The 20,876-nt window shown below is 38.2% G+C and overlaps 1 protein-coding gene across 1 annotated transcript; it reads right to left on the reverse strand.

Annotated features, from left to right (window-relative positions):
• Positions 1 to 819: 819 nt before the first annotated feature.
• On the reverse strand, positions 820 to 18,599 carry LOC140156511 (uncharacterized). Its single transcript, XM_072179454.1, is given in 11 exon segments — positions 820 to 1,013; positions 2,205 to 2,343; positions 8,082 to 8,240; positions 8,243 to 8,415; positions 10,535 to 10,654; positions 12,198 to 12,326; positions 13,119 to 13,351; positions 13,769 to 13,952; positions 14,965 to 15,179; positions 17,514 to 17,694; positions 18,490 to 18,599. Coding segments are annotated over 11 exon segments (1,800 nt in total). The 5' UTR covers positions 18,563 to 18,599.
• Positions 18,600 to 20,876: the final 2,277 nt, after the last annotated feature.

Here is a 20,876-nt window from a genome sequence, read left to right on the forward strand (position 1 = left end):
GCTAAGGTGTGTGATATCGTGTCATATCACACGGGTAAGAACCAATAAGATTGCAAGAACATTCTCAAGTGTTTAAGAATTACTAAATATAAATACAGTAGGCTACTTTAGAAACTATTCTTTGGTAAGTCTATAAAATATGGCGGTGATTATTGAGGTGTATACACGCATCACATTTAAACATCTTCCTAATTTACTAGAACGACGTATGTCCATTGTTTTTTGTACAGGGTCAAAGGTGTTATTAGACTAGCCACAGACTACCCGGTTAAAACCTGAACGTGCTTTAACCAACAATGACCATGAGTTAGGGGTGGTGCAATAATTATGTGCCCCCGGGGTGGTGAATTATAGGGGGGGGGGGCAAAGATTTTTGGCAGGCCAAAAAGGGGGGGTTTTTTGTTTAAAGGGGGGTCAAGCGAATTGTTTGCAGGTCGAAAGAGGGGGCAAGCAATTTTTGGCACCGATATTTTTGGCACCGTTTCTATATTACACCATAAAAAGGTGTAGGAAAACGTTAGGAACACGTTTAAATATGCAAAATTTCCTGCTCGCTGCGCTCGCAGTATATGATAAGACAATATTGCATGTGTAAGGGGGGGGCAAAGATTTTTTGCCACGTCAAAAGGGGGGCAAAGATTTTTGCCACGGTCAAAGGGGGGTAAGCGATTTTTGGCAGACCATATTGAGAATTCACCAACCCGGGGTTACACATAATTATTGCACAACCCCTTAATATTTACAAAATGGCTATTGGGTGTATCCTAAGTTGAACACGGGGTCCCGACATTACCCTTACATGAACTCTCACCCTACTGCTTATTCTGGAGTATCAGGGTTAAAGAAAACATACTTACGAGCGATAAAATCAACTTCAGCTTGAGTGTGGAGGCTGGTAAGATGAGATGATCTATCGTTGCAGTATGCTCTGGCGTCGGCATAATTTTTACTATCACTGGAAACAAAATAGCAATAGTTGTTTGACTCCTCCCATCCTGCAGGGCACTTGAAATCTATAACATTATTATAAATGTAAAATCAGGAGAAAAGGATTTACCTGGCTTAAGTAACCACTATTACACTTAAGAAAATAAAAACCCAACCCAAAAGAATGACATGCTAGAGGGCATTATAATAGTACATACAGATACGGCTATACCCAATGTTTAGCACCGCTTCAGCAAGCGCTTTAAATGGGGGACCCAAATGGTTCCTATCACTTGTAGGGCTTAAACTGCTTTTATTTGCTTAGAAATGATTGGACCCTTGGTGTTTTGTTTTTGTTTGTTTTGTTTTTTTCATTGAAGTCCTATGAGATTGGATGGAAATTAGCAACAATTTTAAAGGTCAAAAGGTCATTTCAGTATCTTATTCATAATAATCTATCTTCTCATGAAATCATAATGTTAATGTGCCCTCGCGAAATCCTACAAAAGACACGCAGCCGCAGCCGAACAATCACCTTCCTTGGCCTTCCCTTTCAGTCGTTCGATTGGGTTAACGTAGTAAGCCAAATTGGTGCAAATGAAAGCAAAATTATGTAGTTGTTTATTTGAAAATGTATATGCTGAACGGAAAAGCAGAGATTGCAACACATGCACTACCCATTGAGTATTTTTCAGTTGAATCCACAAACACACCAGAGAGTACCGGTATGAATTTGAAATGGGGATACCAAAATGAGCGACTCAATTTGAAATCAACAACCCTTGTGTGTGGAAGATTAAGGTCATGTCTTCCATAGGGGGCGTATGGATTTCAACTGGAATAGCCTATCAGTAAACCAAGGTATGTCGGTTCTCTGCGCCTCTGGCCCTCTGCTCGCGCCCTCTTTCTAGGCCCCTCCAGTGGGGTTGGAGTTTTAAAAAAATTTAACGACTAACTACTGTACAGGCCTGTAGGCAATGAACATTGGTCATGTGGAAAGATACATCAATACTTCACTTCAGACCTTCAATACGCAAGATACGCCATAGAATTTGATTCAATTAGACCGACTGCGTACTTACAGGCATAAGACGCCAAGTTTATTGGAAACATTGATGCATGAATGGATAGAAATGTTATAATGAGTTTAAGGAGCCGACCCTGATTTTGGCCAATTTTGGGTCGGTCGGTGGAGGTCAAGCAAACAATTTTTTACCCTATATTCGGACATCGCGATACTAGGGAATTACCTTTGAGCTAGTGCTCAGAACATTTACCTTCACAACCAAGAAGTTCAAACCGCATGCTGATGTGACCGTTCCATTCAGTGGGGATTATTCGGATGTAAGACGCTATAACTGGTACAAGGAATAGATTGGTAACAACCGTAGTTCGGTCGGTGTTTCCATCAAATATCTGTGAAAGGGATTGATTTTTAAAGGACAAAATATCGTTTATATATCTTATTAAGGTTTGTATGTTATTTTAGTAAGATATATTCTGTCACATTGAACTTTTGTTGTTTTTGTTTGTGTAGAAAAAATGATATATAGCGCAGAATTCATGACTTCACAAAACGTAACGCAGCCGTTACAGATACGTCTATTATACCGAACTAGTATTAATCGTATTCGCAATAGTTTAACATAGAAAGTCAGGTGGTTCATGTATGCTCATTCGCCTAATTTCGTTCCATTATAACATAGCAGTAATTTAAAGAAAACAGGACGAATTAAAAAAAAAACTTGCCATGCTTACATTGATCAATCAAACGTATATAGATGGCGGATACCTTCAAAATACGCCTAAGATAATACGCCTAACCTTAGACGGTTAAGATGCAATCTTAGACGTCTAAGATGCAATCTTAGGCGCCTAAGATGCAATCTTAGACGTCTAAGAATTTCGCGGTAGACTTAAATCAACGAATCACAGGACCAGAAATCCCAAACAACCAATCATCTTAGGCGTATTCAATTATTGACCAATGAAATCTTAGACGGCTAAGATTTTACACGCCTAAGAATTCTTACACGTCTAAGATTGATATTGTAGTGATGGACGGTATCACCAATGTGATAGCTCGCAAAAGCACCTTGGAAGACTACTAGCAGCTCGTATTACAGATACCATGCGCAGTGATCGAAAGTACCACGGGATAATCAGTTCCGTCATCTCTGGTTCAGTTCAGTTTATCTATAATAGGAACAAGTTTCGAATAGAAGTGCCATTATGAACCGGCAGAATGGCAAATCGCCGCCCCGTTTTGTACCAGGTTATAGAGCATGTTGACGAAATAACACGACCAACACAGCCGTCACCATCTCAACATCATCCACAGGGTCTGTCCCCCCTTCTGTGGCGTGGTGGAGGGTCAAATTTGCGTCGGGGACATTTTTTAAATTTTTTTTCATTTGAGCATAATCTAGCAGTTGATGTTGTTGTTGCAAACTGTGCGCGCTGTAATAAAACAATAATTTGTTTGAAATGTTTTGTTTTTCTGATGACTTGCAGTTAATGTATTGAAGATTTCTATTTGTGTGATTATAGTGTAAATGATGATGACGACGACGACGATGATGATGATGGTGATGAATCTGATGATGGTGATGATGGTGATGTGATGAATATGATGATGATGATGATGATGATGATGAAGATGGTAATGATGATGATGATGATGATGGTGATGATGATAATGATGATGATGATGATGATGAAGATGGTGATGATGATGATGATGATGATGATGATGATGATGGATAATACAAATGATGTCAGATTATTATTAGAGTCGTGGTGGTGATGATGATGGCAGTGATGAGGGATTTAATTTAGTATGAAATTTTCACCCCCCCCCCACCTCCCGCACCCATCCAGTCAATGCTATTGTTTTGATACTGAGACAGGAACGGACAATTAGTCTAGTATTGGCTCCAACATTGATTGCGGGAGGAGGGGGTTGCAAGCAATATGAAACATTAATGTTTGCCATTCATGTTACTTGTAATGTTTAAACAAAGAGCACGTTTCTATGGTGTCAACTACCCTGCTCACTTCTCATGTATATGTTTTTGCTTAACACGTGTGCTATGAGCCAAAAAATACATCATATCCAAATACACAGTTCAGTGACCTCGGGGCCACCATTCAACAAGAAAGTTAACCTCCTATTATAGAGTATGATGCGTTTGTACCTAATACGCTCAGAGGTCAATTTATGAGTGCACAGACGTTATAAGGTCAGCAAACTATGCCTTTATAACTACTGTCTATGTTAGAACAGCATGAGACAAAGGCCAAATCGACTTTTACAATTGAAGTTGTGCATAATCTCAGTTTGCAAGAAGACAAGAGGTCAAATTTTTCCATGTTAAAAATTATATGCTAGGCATGTTTGTTCCTCTTTGTCGTTTGTGTATTAATTATCATCATCATTATCATCATCAACATCATCATCATCATCATCATCATCGTCATCGTCATCGTCATCATTGTCATCACCATCATCGTCGTCGTCGTCGTCATCATCATCATATCATCATCATCATCATCATCATCATCATCACCATCATTACCCAACTGCTAGCCACAAACCCATACTGACGAAAATAAAATCATAATTTTGCTGCAAGTCCTCAGAGAAAATTAATGTACAAATATTTAAAATCATGTTTTATTACAATGTATCTAATTGCAATTTACACACAACCATGGCAACTGCTATTAAGCTGAAATGAAGAAAAAAAAAAGACTATTAAAAAATTTATTTTGAAAAGAAATATTGTTCAGGGAGGTTTCAAGTCTGCAAGCAATTTTGGCAGGTCGAGAAGGGACACAAGCAATTTTTTACAGGGCATCTTTTAAATAACCCACAGATCCTGAATAACCATAACATGCTCTTAAATCAGAGGCAATGCTGGGGGAGCGTCTTGGGGGAAAATTATGATGAACCTCCATTGCTATGGACATTGGCGCCAATCCAGCTTGAAATGTGGGTAGAGAATCAGCCTGAATTGTCAAAAGTGGCTGAAAAAACCAAAACAATGAGCCATTTTGCCGAAAGGAGGGAGAACATGTCCTCCACTTGACGCCCATGGCTATAGAGAGAAAATGAGTTCATTAAAAACACACCACCCAGCCATTGTTCGAAATATTCTCCAACGCACAGCGTCCGTCGTACGTTTTGATCGAATTTACGATACCGTCCATCACTAGTCACGGTCAAATGGTCAATCTTGGACGTCTAAGAAAAATCTTAGGCGTGTACAATCTTAGGCGTCTAAAATTTCATTGGTCAATAATTGAATACGCCTAAGATGATTGGTTGTTTGCGATTTCTGGTCCTGTGATTCGTTGATTTAAGTCTACCGCGAAATTCTTAGACGCCTAAGATTGCATCTTAGACGCCTAAGAATGCATCTTAGACGACGTCTAAGATTGCATCTTAGAGGCCTAAGGTTAGGCGTATTATCTTAGGCGTATCTTGAAGATATCCGCCATCCATAAACGTACGCATTGTGGCATGTAAAACCCGTCATTATATCTTCTGGATTCAAATCGATACAATTTAGTGCTCAATCTTGCCGATTAACTCATCGGCGTGCACGGAACACACGGAACACAACCACACAGATCCACGCCGCACAGCAGCGTCGCCCCGATATCTTCATGGCATTAAATGCCATGGTAGGTTGAATCCACAGCCACGGATGGCCATTGTGTTCCCACCTGTTTAATAGTTTTTAAATGCAAAGTTGGCTGAAGGACACCCGACTAAGGCTAATGACATTAGCCTGTGACTGACCTCTGTATGGTCAGCGAGCATACATTCGCCATTGTCATCTGGTTATAGCCTGCTTCTACGATAGTCTCCTACACAGCCAGTTTGTGTCAGTCGGTCTGACACTCGTCGATCCTGTATGTTCGTGATAGCCACATACAGTCTGGCCCGAGACTACCTCCACGAGGGTCTACGCTGCGCTATTTAAAATCTTGAATTTTGGTTAGATTTGAGTTCAAAGCGCACGGCCAAAAGTCAAAAGCGCACGCCGACGACTATCATATCTGTTCAACACGTATTTTCAAGTGTATGAGACCACATCTGGTTTCTTGAGACGAAATCATTTACGGGAGATATTCATCATTTTCTAACCCGGTATCCGAAGATTTTCGTCTGATATCAAAATCGTGCATAGCAATTCACGTGTATCGATCCCGTGTATTCATTTTAGTGTCTCTGCTGCACCAAATAATTATTAGCCAGGCGATGTCGGTGTGCGCCGATGCAACTCTGCTGGGAAATCAAATACTGCTGAGATATGCACTAACACAATGTGTGTCTACCCAATAAAAAGCTATGTTCAGACACCCTTCATCAGACCAACTCCTGCATTTCTCGCAACCGGCTTATAACCCTTGACAACAATACCCTAACAAACTACTGTGCGTTGATGAATGGCGGTAATTGCCGGATTATATAGGTATGCAAACGTGAACAAGTTACTAAGGTATGACGTATGGCGCAATCGATACCATTGATAGTTAACTTATACAATAATTGATTTTCCTGACCAGTTATATGCATCCTTGTTACCAGGTCAGTGGCCTGACGGTGTTTTTATAAGATATTTTTCCAAATGTTCAAACTAAAATAGTGAATGCGGGAATTAATATCGCCTATTGTTTTAATATACTCGAAGTATATGATGCATAATCGGCATAATCGGCCTATCGGCTCTCGAGCTAAATGCGCGTGAGATTATTGTGACGAATGCATTGCACTCAGTTCTTTATCTTTATCATAACTGCTCGCAACCAGTGATATGGCTACACTATATTAATTCGTCGGCGTGCTTGAAACTGCAATCCGCAGGAGAGCCATCGAAATGCTCCGAGAAGCCGTTGACTAAGTCGGCGAGATTGAGCGCCAGGTCCTTATGGCAATTTTAATTCGTTTTTTTTTATTTCGTTTTAATATTGTACGAAATTTGGTATCACAATGCGCGTAAATTAACCTGTTCTTCTATGTTAACATATTTTTGTCAAGTCTTTATTGGATACACGTTGTTATGGGGATTCGATCTTTTGTGCGTAATTATAGATGGCCAGGGGATTCACTCTATCATTAAAAAAATTATTTGAAGAAGTCAAAGAGCCCTAGGAATAAAAACTGTAGTGTAATTCACGCCAGATACAATTTCTTTATACGACAAAAAGTAATTTTTGTAATCGATCAAAAAACAAACGTTTTATATCAATTTTAAATTTAGCCTGAATCCGTAAATATGGTACCTCTCGCCCTTTTTTAGGTCAAGGCTATTTTTACCACTATGCAGCGAACCATTATTGAAGCTATTTCACATACATGTACAAAAAAATTCTAGAGAAAGAATGAGGACATATAGTGTTGAAATATCTTTTGTTGATTTCGAATGATAATGTCATGAAGTCGTAAATTTAAGGTCAAATTCCTAAAACCAAAATAAAACATTGCGACGCAGATAATTCCCGACTTACGCAATTTCATCATCACATCAGTGTCTTTATTATTTGTTTGAAACCTTTCCCAAACGTTCGTGCTATTTATGCATAACGGCTAATCTATCTTTACAAAACGCGTCTTTTTTTAGTAAACAAAAGGCTAAAGATGGCATTATGAGATTTATCTTTTATCATTACACTCATCCGCTCAACTGCCACGGTGGCCGAGCGGTAAAGCGCTAGACGCGTAATCGAAGGAAGTTTAGAATCGCTGTTTCGAGTCCCAACGAAGCCTGTGGAAACTTTTTTTTCTTCAAAATTCATGATCGCATTCCGAAATGAGTCACTTGTCGATAAATCATGTATCGTATCCTTAAAGTGACAATGGGCTATCCATGTTTGATGGATACATTCTCACAATATTCTCACACTTATTCACTTCTTTCTTTTCTTAGGGACGGCTTTAAAACTTGCGGTGGCGGCGGGCAACCGGCAATTGTATCGATTTGAATTTGAACCCTAACCCTGCCGGTTCCGTCTGGTTTTAGCTGGTTTCGATTGTTCTAAGCAATGGAACGCTGTTCAACCGCCACCAACCGCCTGTCAACCGACGGTCGAGTAAGAATAAGAAACACGAACGTCAAGTATAAACATGAAGATAAAACCCTTACCATTTCTCCATCTGTTTGCTGAACAGACGTCCAATAGTCACCGTTATTACTGTATTTAACTTTGAATTTGGTCACCCATTGTAAGCAACAACCATCAGCTCGCCCTTGAATCAACACGCCAGTAACCCGTGTTGGGTGGCCAAGATCTGCCTCGATCCATTGGTTGACGTTTTGACCCCGGCGCTCCATGCTCCAGTAGTACCAGCCTGCGCAACGCGGTTCAGACGAGCATTGTTAGCCCCGTGGTATGCGCCACCAAATTCGGTTGAAGCTGTGATTTGGGCGTCACTTATACGACCATCCTCCACCCCGAGACGGTCTTGGCAAGCTATTGCTAGTGAATGAAATACACCAATAACATTATTTAACTTGGGTAACGTTATTTTGGAATCTGGTATTATAATCACAGGATAGAAGCGAATTAGGGTTGTATGGATGCAGGAAGGCGTGGGTAATCACCTTGAGCATATAACCATTGCGTGTACAGTTAATAAACCAAGAATAATGTCGGGTCGATCGGTAATTACTAACGCATGCGTGTTCATCAACATATATGCCTGTCCCGGCATTTATAGGCTGAAATTGTTTTTATCCCTTACGAGTCAATTTTCCTTAACAAAGACATTAATATGCCTGGTTGAGAGTTGACTAAGGAGCTTAGCAAGCAGGTGGACAGGATGGATGAAGTCAAGGGGCCCAGAGGGTTCAGGGGCCGCCGAGCAAGTGACTTGTTACCGGTAATAAGTGATTTTTTACCTGTAATAAGTCACTTATGTCCGACCGTGTGAACACGACTTTTGGGGAAAAGAGCTGATAAAGGAGATGCTAAAAGGGCCCGCACTGCTACATATCCATGGGTCCTCGAGGCTCTTGCTACGCTCCTGAGTGGACTCCTACGTGATGGACTCAGATGCACTTTTAAAACGAGTAATTTTTTGTATATAATGAACCATTGTGACTGAACGCAATAATGTGTGACGCTCTAAATTGGTCCAGATGGGCAAATCAAATAATTTATGACAACATACACCATTTTACATTTTACTATTATCATAAAATATTTTTCCATTTGTTTCAAAAAGCGTTAAGTGGAACCTGTAAGTTATGGATCCGGGCCTTTATTTGCACACAAATGCGGCTATACCCGCAATAGAACGTCTTCTATGAATGCCCAAGTGGTCCAAAGAACGCGTAAGATAAACGTGCAAGGTTACACGTGTAAGATTGCACCTTACACGTGTAAGATTGCATCTTATACGCGTAAGATTGCATCTTATACGTGTAAGAATGAAGCGGGATTTTTAAATTGATGAATCACAGAGTAAGAAATCACAAACAACCAATCATCTTACGCGTAACAAACTTCAACCAATAATATGTAAAGACGTTTTGTGATTTGTAACACCCACGACTTCTTATACGTGTAAGATTGTAGTGATGGACGATACGTAATATTATTGGCGGCGTACCGAGGATAAGGAGAGCTCGTCACCAAAATCATAAACGAGGCATTTAATTTGTATGAGTGCTACAATGTCCTGTATTTTATGACGAATCTAATCCATGTCAGGAATTGTTCCGACTGTTGGTCCGTCATGCCCACATCCCGATTTATCTGACTTTTTGGCTACATTTTTCAGTTATCTAGAGTCAATAAATACTCATATCAATTAAATTTCAAGAGGTGATGGTAAAATAATCACGTTTGCAAAAACTACCGCGATGCAGATCGAGAGGGTGAGATTATTCGACACTCGTCGTACCAGTCAAATCGGAATACCGTTCATCCCTAATAGGCAATTCTTACGCGTATAAGAAATGCTATAGCGAGATTTCATTGGTCGAAGATGAATACGCGTAAGATAATAGGTTGTTTGGGGTTCAAATATAGGTTCTTTATATATGATTCGTCAATTTAAGCATCCCGCTAGATTCTAAAACGTATAAGATGCGATCTTACACGCATAAGATGCAATCTTACACGTTTAAGATTACATGTATAATCTTACACGTTTTTTGGTCCACTTGGCCATTGATAGTCTTCAAGTTAGTACCCATGAATGTTTAAGGGGTCCTATATCGGTGTACCAACGTATTATATGGTCCTAAAGCTATGGCTGGTCCTTTACTTTGAAACTGAGGCCCATGTTAAGGTGTAATGCTGAAGTGCTATCACGGTATCACCATCCGAGAACCTTGTTGCTGTATTATTGAGAAACGCTTGACAATTTGTTTTAACAGTTTGGGCCAGGGGTTCATGATATTTAACATATGGGGTTCATGTACCTTTGTCAATGTATAACATTCAAGGCTATCAGGGTACCAACTCATAATGCTTATTAGTGTACTAACTCAGAGCATATGATGTCAATTTTTTTAATTGTTATTTTTCTTTTAATTTAAAGATCTAAATAAATTATAAAAAAATGTTTAAGCAAAAAAATAATCCTTACCGGCCTGGTTTTGCTGACAATGTTCCACACACGTTTCTATTGTCATAGTGTCAGACGATGTCACTCCAATAGGTAGAGCTCGATCGTTTCCATCTTCAAAACATCCTTGGTATACAATATCTATAAAATTGTTGAGAAACTTGTTAGAAATGTTAATGGGACACAAATTTGTCGCCAGGCTAAGCAAAATTAATGGTTCCCCATTATAGACTTGTGTTGCTCCTTTACCTGTTCGTGCAAAATTGCAAAATTTGCATTTTATTTCTTTATATTGATTTTATTTTACATTTGAACTAATATCTGCGGTAAAATCAATATTCAGTTTCAAATTTGAATCACCATAATTCGAAAATATAATCTATATTTCAGCTAAAAACAGCCTGAGCTAGTGTTATTTCGACGCATTGAAATCGCGGAATTGAATTTAATTGATTTTCAATTGGTCATTTTTGCATTTCGATGCATTGAATTGGAATTGAATTGAAAATATTTTAGTTGACCAAGAATTGAATTGAACTTTGAGTGTTTAAAAATTGGAATCAATACTTTAGTGCATTGATAGCCATCCCACTCGCCTTAAGGGATCTGGTAGCAACATTTGGACAGTATTTTTTTTATGACATGAGAGCACACCAGACACATCGAATTGCATTCTGAATACGTGAAATGTCCTTCAGATATCAAATAATTTTGAGGACTGTTAAATATCAAAAAGTTAATAAAATTTTAATAATTTGTCATAAAATTTGCATTATATATCGCGAATTTCAAAAAATCCAAATTATTTGATATCACCAGGACATTCCTCGTATCCAGAATGCAATTTGATATGTCTGATGTACTCTCAGCTCCCACAAGGGCCTTGGACTCATAATCCGAGAGTTTGCTCGACGTGCTTAGGTTCGATTCCCCGTCCCACCACCGTGTTGCGCCCTTGCTTCACCCCACCCAGGTGCAATGGGAAGCTGTTAGGGGTTGTCACATTCGTTGTACTGATGTACCCTGCGCCACTTGTAGGCTGCAAACCTGGTTCCGACATATTCAAATGACGGCGGAATAAATGTAAAGCGCTTTGAGGCTGTTTACGGCATAAAGCGGTATATAAATATCTACATTTTTATTAAAAAAATACTGTGCAAACGCTAATATCCAAATCCTTAAGATGAGTTGACCTCAATGTAACAACAAAGGCAAGTGACTAGTATATCGATATGCTTGAGGGAACCCCATGCAAGCACTGCACTGTTCAATATCCTTATTGTGATGTGGCGGGAGTTTTAAAAGCTGAACAAAATATGATGCGTGCGCATACTGCCAGGCAAAAAACAATGGAAATTGTGATGATGCGTGCGCTTACTGCCAGGCATTGACGTCAGAAGTCAACTCATCTTAAGGAATGAAAATATGAGTACATAAAAGTGTTATGTCGATAATAGGAATTAAATAACTGAATTGTGTAAATATCTATTTTCCAACAAATTCCCCTTTGGTTTCCATCCTTATTCTCTTAAATGATTTAAGTTTTCTTAATAACGATAACTCTTAAATTGTTAAGTGTAAAAAAGTTTTCTGGGTCTAAATAAGTTTTTAATTTAATAATTATATGTGTATGAATAAGTCAATGAGTTGAAAGTACCCAAATTTGATTTGACAATCAAAATACCTAGACATTGATGACCATCCATACTCAGTTGATAACCATCATTGCACGAGCAAGAGAAAGCTCCAATTCCTGGTTCATTTTGGCAATTTTGATCGCAAGTATGAGTCCCTTCTAAACAGTCGTCGACGTCTAAAAGAAATAATAACAAATATATGACAAACACTGACAAACTTCAATGGCGCAAACGCCGCCACTGAGCGCTATATCTAAGCACAGACATAAGCCGAGAAGGATAGAGCTTACGGTAATTCCTCCGCTTTTTTGGCACGATAATCTCTTGAACTAATTAACAATGTCATTAGGGTTAGGTTATGGCAATAGGGTTTAGGGTTTGGGTTAGAATCAATGGCGTACCCCGTGGAGCCGTGGGGAGGATATATTGTCCAACAGAAAATTTTGAGTGATTAAATGGGGACGGCAAGGACAAAAGTGTCATTAAAATTACTGAGAATGGGACAAAATTACCAATGGGGACGATAATTTGGCTTTCGCCACCCACCCTACATAGTTACGTTCCGTGGGCGCTCCTACCAGGGTGAGGAGGGGGGGGGGGGGTGAGAAAAGGTGCAATTTTGCTGCTCTCCATCAACATTCCGAAAAGGTTGACACAAGGTTTCAAAGAGCAAAAAAAACAAACAAAAAAAAACTGTATGGCAATTCTTAAGCCCTTTTTTCATCAATAACTCTTTTGGTCACCCCTTCTTTTTCTTCTGGCGCCCCGTCCTTCATCTTTTCATTCTTCATTCGCCGCCCCCTGCTTTTACTCCGGGGATTGGCGTCTCCAAAGCTCCCCCTACATACGCACATGTTACTTCAAAGGCTGGCTACGCCTCTGGTGAATTAAGGCAAGAGGTAGGAGGTTACCGTGTATGTCGAACAACTGGGATGTTTAACAAACGGAGGTCAACGTTTGAACCTTACCAGGAATGTATTCACAGACAAACGGCAGTATATCAGTACAGTCATTGTCATTCCATAAACCATCGCCGCTTATCTGTCTTTGAATACAGTATTGTCCGGCTGCGGTTCCACTAGGCGAACCAATTTCCCAATTGGTATAGATCCCTGCGACAGTACCCTCAGCCTTATGTAGCACGTTTGAGTTTGAAGGTATGTACATCCCTATCCACGTGTTAGTTTTAGCTGAATATGAACTTGGATAAAATATTACACTAAATAGATTAATAGGAAACATAAAAAAGCAACATTTAAAGCCACATTTAGAGAATTTATTCAAACTTATTTGCCTAACTACTCAACGAATAATTATTGATCAATAAGTCAGTTGTAGATGTCATTACCGCTTACAACATGTACAATATACGAAAATATTTCATTGACCCAGTGACGTAGCCGCGGTGGGTGTTAGGGGGTAACTGTCCCCTGTGGGATGTCTTTTTTTGCCACCACTCCCTGAAATTAAAAAAAATAAGTCCTTTTGTAGATTTAAACCTAAACCATTTGTTCCCCTTGCTAGATGTCGTGCCCCTTGGCCTTGCCCCCAGCATGGCTATACCACTGCTTTGACCCAAAACGTCTGAGAAGATAAATAAATTATTAATAACACTCACGATAATGCTGATAGATCACGGCTTACGATTGCATTCACATGGTTTTGCGTAGCCGCATTCCCTATGTAGGCTAGATCTCCCCCGTATCTCTCTGCACAATCTTGACGACCCTCATCCCATGTTGCCCACTCATTTTGAGCAATGTAGCACCTCCCGCTACCAGGCATGACATCACGACATTGTTCTAAAGAAATAATTTATTAAAAAACCAGGTCAAGTTTAACCAAAGTTTAAAAAATAAAAAATGAACAACGGTAATAGTTAATGAAAAAGAATAAGTGAAATTTAGCAACGCGACGAGGCTTACTTACCCGAAATAGAGTTTCATTTCAAATCTATTGAAATCCGCTATTGTATTCTTTTCATAAATGGTAATACAGGAATCGCGGAAATCGCTTAGAAAAACATTTATTATTTATTTATTATAATATGGATAGTTTGCCCCACACGGCTGCAAAAAACGACTAACCGTGAAAGGTGGATATCAAACTAGTTTGCCCCGTAGGGCTACAATGAACCACTAACCGCGTAATATGGATATCCAACTAGTTTGCCCCACAGGGCTACAGTGAACCACTAACCACGACATATGGATATCCAACTAGTTTGCCCCACAGGGTTACAGTGAACCACTAACCACGAAATATGGATATCCAACTAGTTTGCCCCACAGGGCTACAGGGAACCACTAACCGCTTAATATCGATATCCAACTAGTTTGCCCCGTAGGGCTACAGTGAACCACTAACCACGAAATATGGATATCCAACTATGATCGCTGATCGCTAACCACGAAATATGGATATCCAACAATGATCGCTGTTTATGCCCTCGGCTCACGCCTCGGGCATAAACAGCGATCATGCCCTCAATCCTATGAATGAACCCCTAATTCATGTTCGCATGACTTTACTTAATGGGACCAAGTTTTAAAAAGGGTGAATAGCCACACAGGAAGATTTTTTTAAAACAAATATTGAATAATTTTATTCGTTCAACGGAAAGAATATTTCGGTGAAATATGAACATTTCCTAATGGAACAGTCCATAATTCATCTCATGAATATAATTACCATTGTACATATAAATATTCAATATTTTGTACACTATATAACCCCAATTTACATTTTCCGTCATAAATTTTATTTACCTCCATTGGATCATATTACATTGGTTTCTGTCAAGGAAACACTTACCTTTACTGGGGTAATATTTGCACAAGTAATTCCGTTGTACAGTACAACCGTGGTCATTCAACTTTCCATTTGATCGAATAATTTCCATACACATTGCTGAGGGATATCCATTGGGTTCATTTGTATGCCAACTTAAGAATGTCTGGATCTTGCCTTCAACTGTTAATACTTCATATGTATTCGATGCCCGTGTAAGCCCAATCCATGCATTACCACTATAATACAGATGATATAAGAAAATAATGATAATGCCTTCTGTTTTTATTGCAAATTAATTGAGAACAGCTCGTTTGTCAGAAAAGGACTAAAGTGTAACTGCTAAGGCTTGTAGGTCATTCTAGGTTTGGATGAAGTTTGAGGTTAGCATTAGGTTAGTATCAAAAATACCATTCAAAGACAATTTCATTAGAACCTCAAGTGCTCATATCCGTTGTACTAGATCTAGTAATTTTCGATGGACCGACGATGCTGTTTCGATGCTTATTAATAAACAAACAACTAATTGATCAGAATTAATCCTAAATGTATATTGGTTAATATCAATACAGGCAACGATTCATTTGTTATCACAACATGATGCAGTCATGTCTACAGTAGAATTCAATTCGACCTTTGCAGGACTTAAACCCCATTAAAAGCTATTAAACCAAGATAACACTCATTGAAAACAGCTCAACTGATTAAATCATATCTTCTCTGGTTAAAAGGGCATTTCGTTATCCACAGCCTCATCCCCCCACTTTTCTCAAAAAAAGTTGAGATTTTTATATCACTGGAAACCTCTGGCTACATAATGTTTATGTACAAAATATTTCTTGCAGATTAATTTGAATTTCGTTCTGGTGCACCAGAACGAAATTACAACGTATTGTCTATGGAGCAGTGTAATACACATAATCATGCATAACTCGCAAACGCAATATCGGAATCAACTGAAATTTTGGGAATATGCTTTTTTCGTTGATATGTACTGAAAAATGTCATAAAAAGAGGATGTTAGGATCACGAAATACTCCTTTAAATACACACAACATATGTGTCTGATTTACACGTACAATGGAGCAATGACCTGGGATTATACTTTCAGTTGGATGAACGATTATAAAGCGAGCGCTAGAGAACAATTCTGCGTGGTCTTTGTTTACGAAATGAGACAATACGTGCTTATTGTTAACCAGCGTTCTTGAAAATGAGAAACATGGTGGTTTGCAGACTTAACACGGTTTGGAAATAATTTCTTCATATTTTTTGGTGTTATCTGTCGTTTACATATCCTTCCTAAAACACCAAAGTACGCATATTTCCAAACATCAAAATTAGCTAAAAATTTAGGACATGTTACAAAACTATATTTTCTAGAATTTTGGAAGAGTACTTTTAATATTGGCCGGTTATTTTTCACACAGCGACGTTAACTAGGCAATGTACTATTACCTATAACATACACTAAAACACCAAAGTACGCATATTTCCAAACATCTAAATTAGCTAAAAATGTAGGACCAGTTACAAAACTATGTTTTCTAGAACTTTAGAAGAGTACTTTTAATATTGGCCGGTTATTTTTCACACAGCGACGTTAACTAGGCATATCCCCATACTTTTAACGTAGGCTATTTGTAGAGGTCACGCGTCAATGGGAAAGAGCACTGTGTATTGTGTATAGGAAAACGGACAGTAACTGCAGTATGATTAACAATAGTAAATTAATTGATTTCATGAATAATAAGGATTGACCAAGCATCGATGGTTGATCCTTATTAATATTAATATGTTTCTATTGTCTTAGATTAGAACACATTGCCACCTCAAATTCAGCATTTAAAGCAGCAGGATGACATTTAAAATGGCTGTCAAAAAGCAACTGACTGATAGTGCTCTGAAGCAGGAATCTGCAGAATTTTTACTAATGTCCAAACGTCTCTCTTTTTTATGCTTTTGTTTTCCTCCACGTCCATAGTCATCTTTTGTTTTGGAACCCCATTGGAAATAAGCCTGCATAAGCCGGGCTTTTATGGGATATCCCCGCCTTGCAACTTTTGGTGGTGTGGCGTGTATGCCGTTCTAATTTGGGATGGCATTTGGTGGTTTGTACACGTATATGTTAAATTATTTGATGCTTTGTACTGGCTTAATCATTTTTTTGTTCTACATGTATATGGTTCTCTGTCTTTTGCTAAACTAAAATAAACTGGGTTTATATGAGGTTTTACTGCGAGGTGTGATTATTTACCTTTTAGACGCAACTCCATCATACGAAATACCCCATCAATATTGCGCCAATCTACCCGCCGCACCTCGACCAGCTCTCCTCCCAATATTATCCCTAGAGTGGTCTTTTTCACGGATGCACGTGTACGGTCAACTGTTTCTGGGGGGGGTGGGGCAGCTCACTCTATGGGTGAGGGTGGAAGAATAGCCGGGGGAGGTGTCAAGTGGCGGCTGAGTCGGTGCGTTGTTGACGGGGTCTTCCGCACGGAAGATGTGGGGTCAAAAACGTGAGTAATAAATAATCTGGACTTGCACAAGAAAAATTTAACCGCATTTACCTTGGAATATCCCTAAGAAGTATGTCATGCGCATGGTCCTGTTCCTCGGGATGAGTTGGTACGAATAGTTGTCCATTCCAGTCGTCTATACATTTTTGTCGGGCAGTTTCCCAAGTAACCGATGTCGCTACGGCTATATAACATGCGCCGGCATAATAATCATGACATGGTGTCGGCACACCTATGAAATTAAAAAAGATCATCATTTATGATCCGTTCCGACAAAAATAAAACATGTTGGCAAACTATTCTATGTTATAGTTATGATATCATCAGCGCCGCAGCCAGGATTTTTGTTGGCCCGAGGTGTGGATTCTTTTATGATGTATGGACGGAATACACCATGCACAAAAATAAACTCGTCAGTTATATTCATCCTTGCTGTTCAATAACTTGATAATTTTGGATTATTCTGAAATAAGTTATTTGGACTTTCTTTCTCATTTGACACCCTGTTCGTGAACATTGAGCAAGAATTGACCAAGATATGCGCCTCAAACTCTCAAACCCCAAAATGAAAAGTTGCAATTTTAACGATTCAATTGTGCCTGTTACACTGTGTGCTTTATTGATTGGCTCGTGGTGCTTGTGTGCAATACAACGACGCGTTCCCATTGAAAATCGTTGAAAATGCAACTTTTGATTTTGGGGTTTGAGGCTTTGAGGTGCATATCTTGATCAATTCTGTTCGTTTTTCACGAACAGGGTGTCAAATGAGAAAGCAAAGTCCAATTAACAAAATTATCAAGTTATTGAACAGCATGGATGACTATAACTGACGACTTTCTTTTTGTGCCTGGTGTAGTTTGAAAATCATACTACAGATTCTGTTGGCCATAAACGCGCATGAAGTGTGAAATAATAAATGTCCTATGTTCTAGATCCGCCACTTGCGGGCGGGAATGTCTGATAAATTACAGATATATTCTCAAGTGTGAGGTCAAACTCAGATGTAATGGCATTTAGCTTAGCTTACCTTGACTGAAATGAGAAGAGCAGAAAAGAATAGTAACAAACAATACTTGTTGAAGTTGAAAATAAATATTCATTCTGACCAGTTTTGAGTTGAGCGAACATGTATTTGACCATGACGATGCTTGAACTGAATGATAAGCTACACATGCTTTGCACTTTAGAGGTTGCTAGAAGTGAAGTCTTTTTGTTTGTAACTGTGGCAATACATTAAAGAATCATAAACTCAGTGTAATATTAATTGCAAGACAAGGTGATTGATTGGAATGTTTTTACTCTTTACAGTACCATTGTGACAATACATTGAAAAAATTAGAAATATAATATTAATTGCAGACTAGTTTATTGATTTTAATGTTATATCAAATATACCGTTACCATTAAAAGAAGTCATTGATCACATTATTTTTTAATGGTCAAAAAATGTGTGGCTATTATTCCAGTAGTAAAAATAACCCAAATAATCAATACTTTTAAAAAATGCAAGAAAAAGTGATATTAACTTTGTTTATTGATGCGTGCAGGATCGTAAATGGAGAAATAGCCAACAATCTGCCCAGGGTGATTTTTTCACATCATTTGTGATGTTATTAATGTTAAAAATATTGTCTGAGAGTTTCATCCCGGAATATAACTGGCATCTTGTATTTTTGAGACATTTTTCAAGGTAATTCCTATTCTCAACATTGTCAATAATATTTTTAAAGGCCGATATCTTTATAATACTATAACTTACGAACTCAATATCTTCGCTTAGGAATGTCCGATTTCATTGGGGAAAACGGCGTTGTGGAGAAAAATATCTCTTTATTTTAGACATGTAAAAACCTTAAAATTGATAACCTGCCCAAAAGTGTCTCCTTTTGACATCGCAAGATTCAGCTCCGTCAAAGCTCCCCATGGTGACATCGAATTTGGAATTGGCTCGTTTGCACCATGGAATATCATTATTGTAGAGCATGGCTTTTTTGCGTGCATGATTATGTGTTTTTCATAATATCTCAGGTCAAACTATTCTTATCAGATTATCTTTTACGATCTTCGATTACATATGCGAGTTGCGACGAGGGCGCGATGTTTGATTTCTTATTATTTACCCATGTAGCCCTACAATATACCAAACACACATCAGAATATTCAAACATTTTCTTAAGTTATGTTAAATTGTGTAAAATGTCTACCCTTTGTAGAACATAATTAAAACACAAACTTATTAATTTCAGCCAATGTCTCATCACTTGAACTTGAAATATTCATAACTGTACATGTTAAAAATCTTTAAAAAAACAACATATTTTGACATCTTATGTGATGGAAATGGCACCACTTTCAACTTTAAAATGTATAAACAAAATATACAAACTGATTAATTTCGGCCAATGTCTAATCACTTGACTTTGAAATATTCAAATTGGCTGCCATTTGTACTGTGCAGGTTAAAAAAGATTTCAAAACATATTTTAATGATTTTTAACCTGTACATTGATAAGATATAATTTGAAATTAATCAGTTTGTATATTTTGCTTATACATTTTAGGCGAAAATGCTGCCATTTGCGTCGCATAAAGGTATCAAAACATAATTTTTGTAATGATTTTTAACCTGTAAAGTGGAAGTGGAAGCCATTTTGAATATTTAAAGGTCAAGTGGTGAGACTATATTCAGATTATATATGTTGCAGTTGACATCAAAGAACCACAGGTGTATGAGCTTGTGCATTGAATTGGATTACATTATGGGTTATTCAGGTTATTGATCGCTAGATGGAAGCGAACATGATACATATTACGTAGTATTCCTTGCCTGTGCGGGGAGTTGAACCCTAGCGACCAGAACTATGAACACTTTGAAGTGTTAGCACATTGCAGGGCCATGGGCCCCGTGTAAGAACAGCATTTTAGTTGATCGGGCTACCCTGGGTAAATATGATGCAATAAATTAATAAATAATACAAACTCATAACTATTGTAGTACACCACATTTCGCCATACTGCATTTTAGAAACGCTTGCTGTTAGAATAAGAAAAATTTTAATGCTAATTTATTGCACATTCTAGGGAAGCGTGGTTACCGTTTTGAAATAACCGAGTAAGAAGGTTTTCAAGAAAATATTTTTCCTGTCAAAACTGAAGCATCCTCTGTATAAAAGAAAATATGAATATTAACTGTACATCATATATAACGATTCGTGATACCCAATTGTGGCACATTTGATGTCGTTTATGAGGCAGAGAATTTTATTTCAATTTTGTATACGCCAAAATATTTTTTTAATTGAGCGAGAATAACGATAGAAAAAACCTTGAAAATTCCATGACATTAGACCCCACCAATGATTACTGTTTCGTTTTTATGGTAATCTAATGTTTTATTTCCTGAAATAAAAGTAG

This window comes from Amphiura filiformis, chromosome 7, assembly GCF_039555335.1.
Source record: "Amphiura filiformis chromosome 7, Afil_fr2py, whole genome shotgun sequence".
In the NCBI taxonomy this organism is placed as follows: Eukaryota; Metazoa; Echinodermata; class Ophiuroidea; order Amphilepidida; family Amphiuridae; genus Amphiura; species Amphiura filiformis.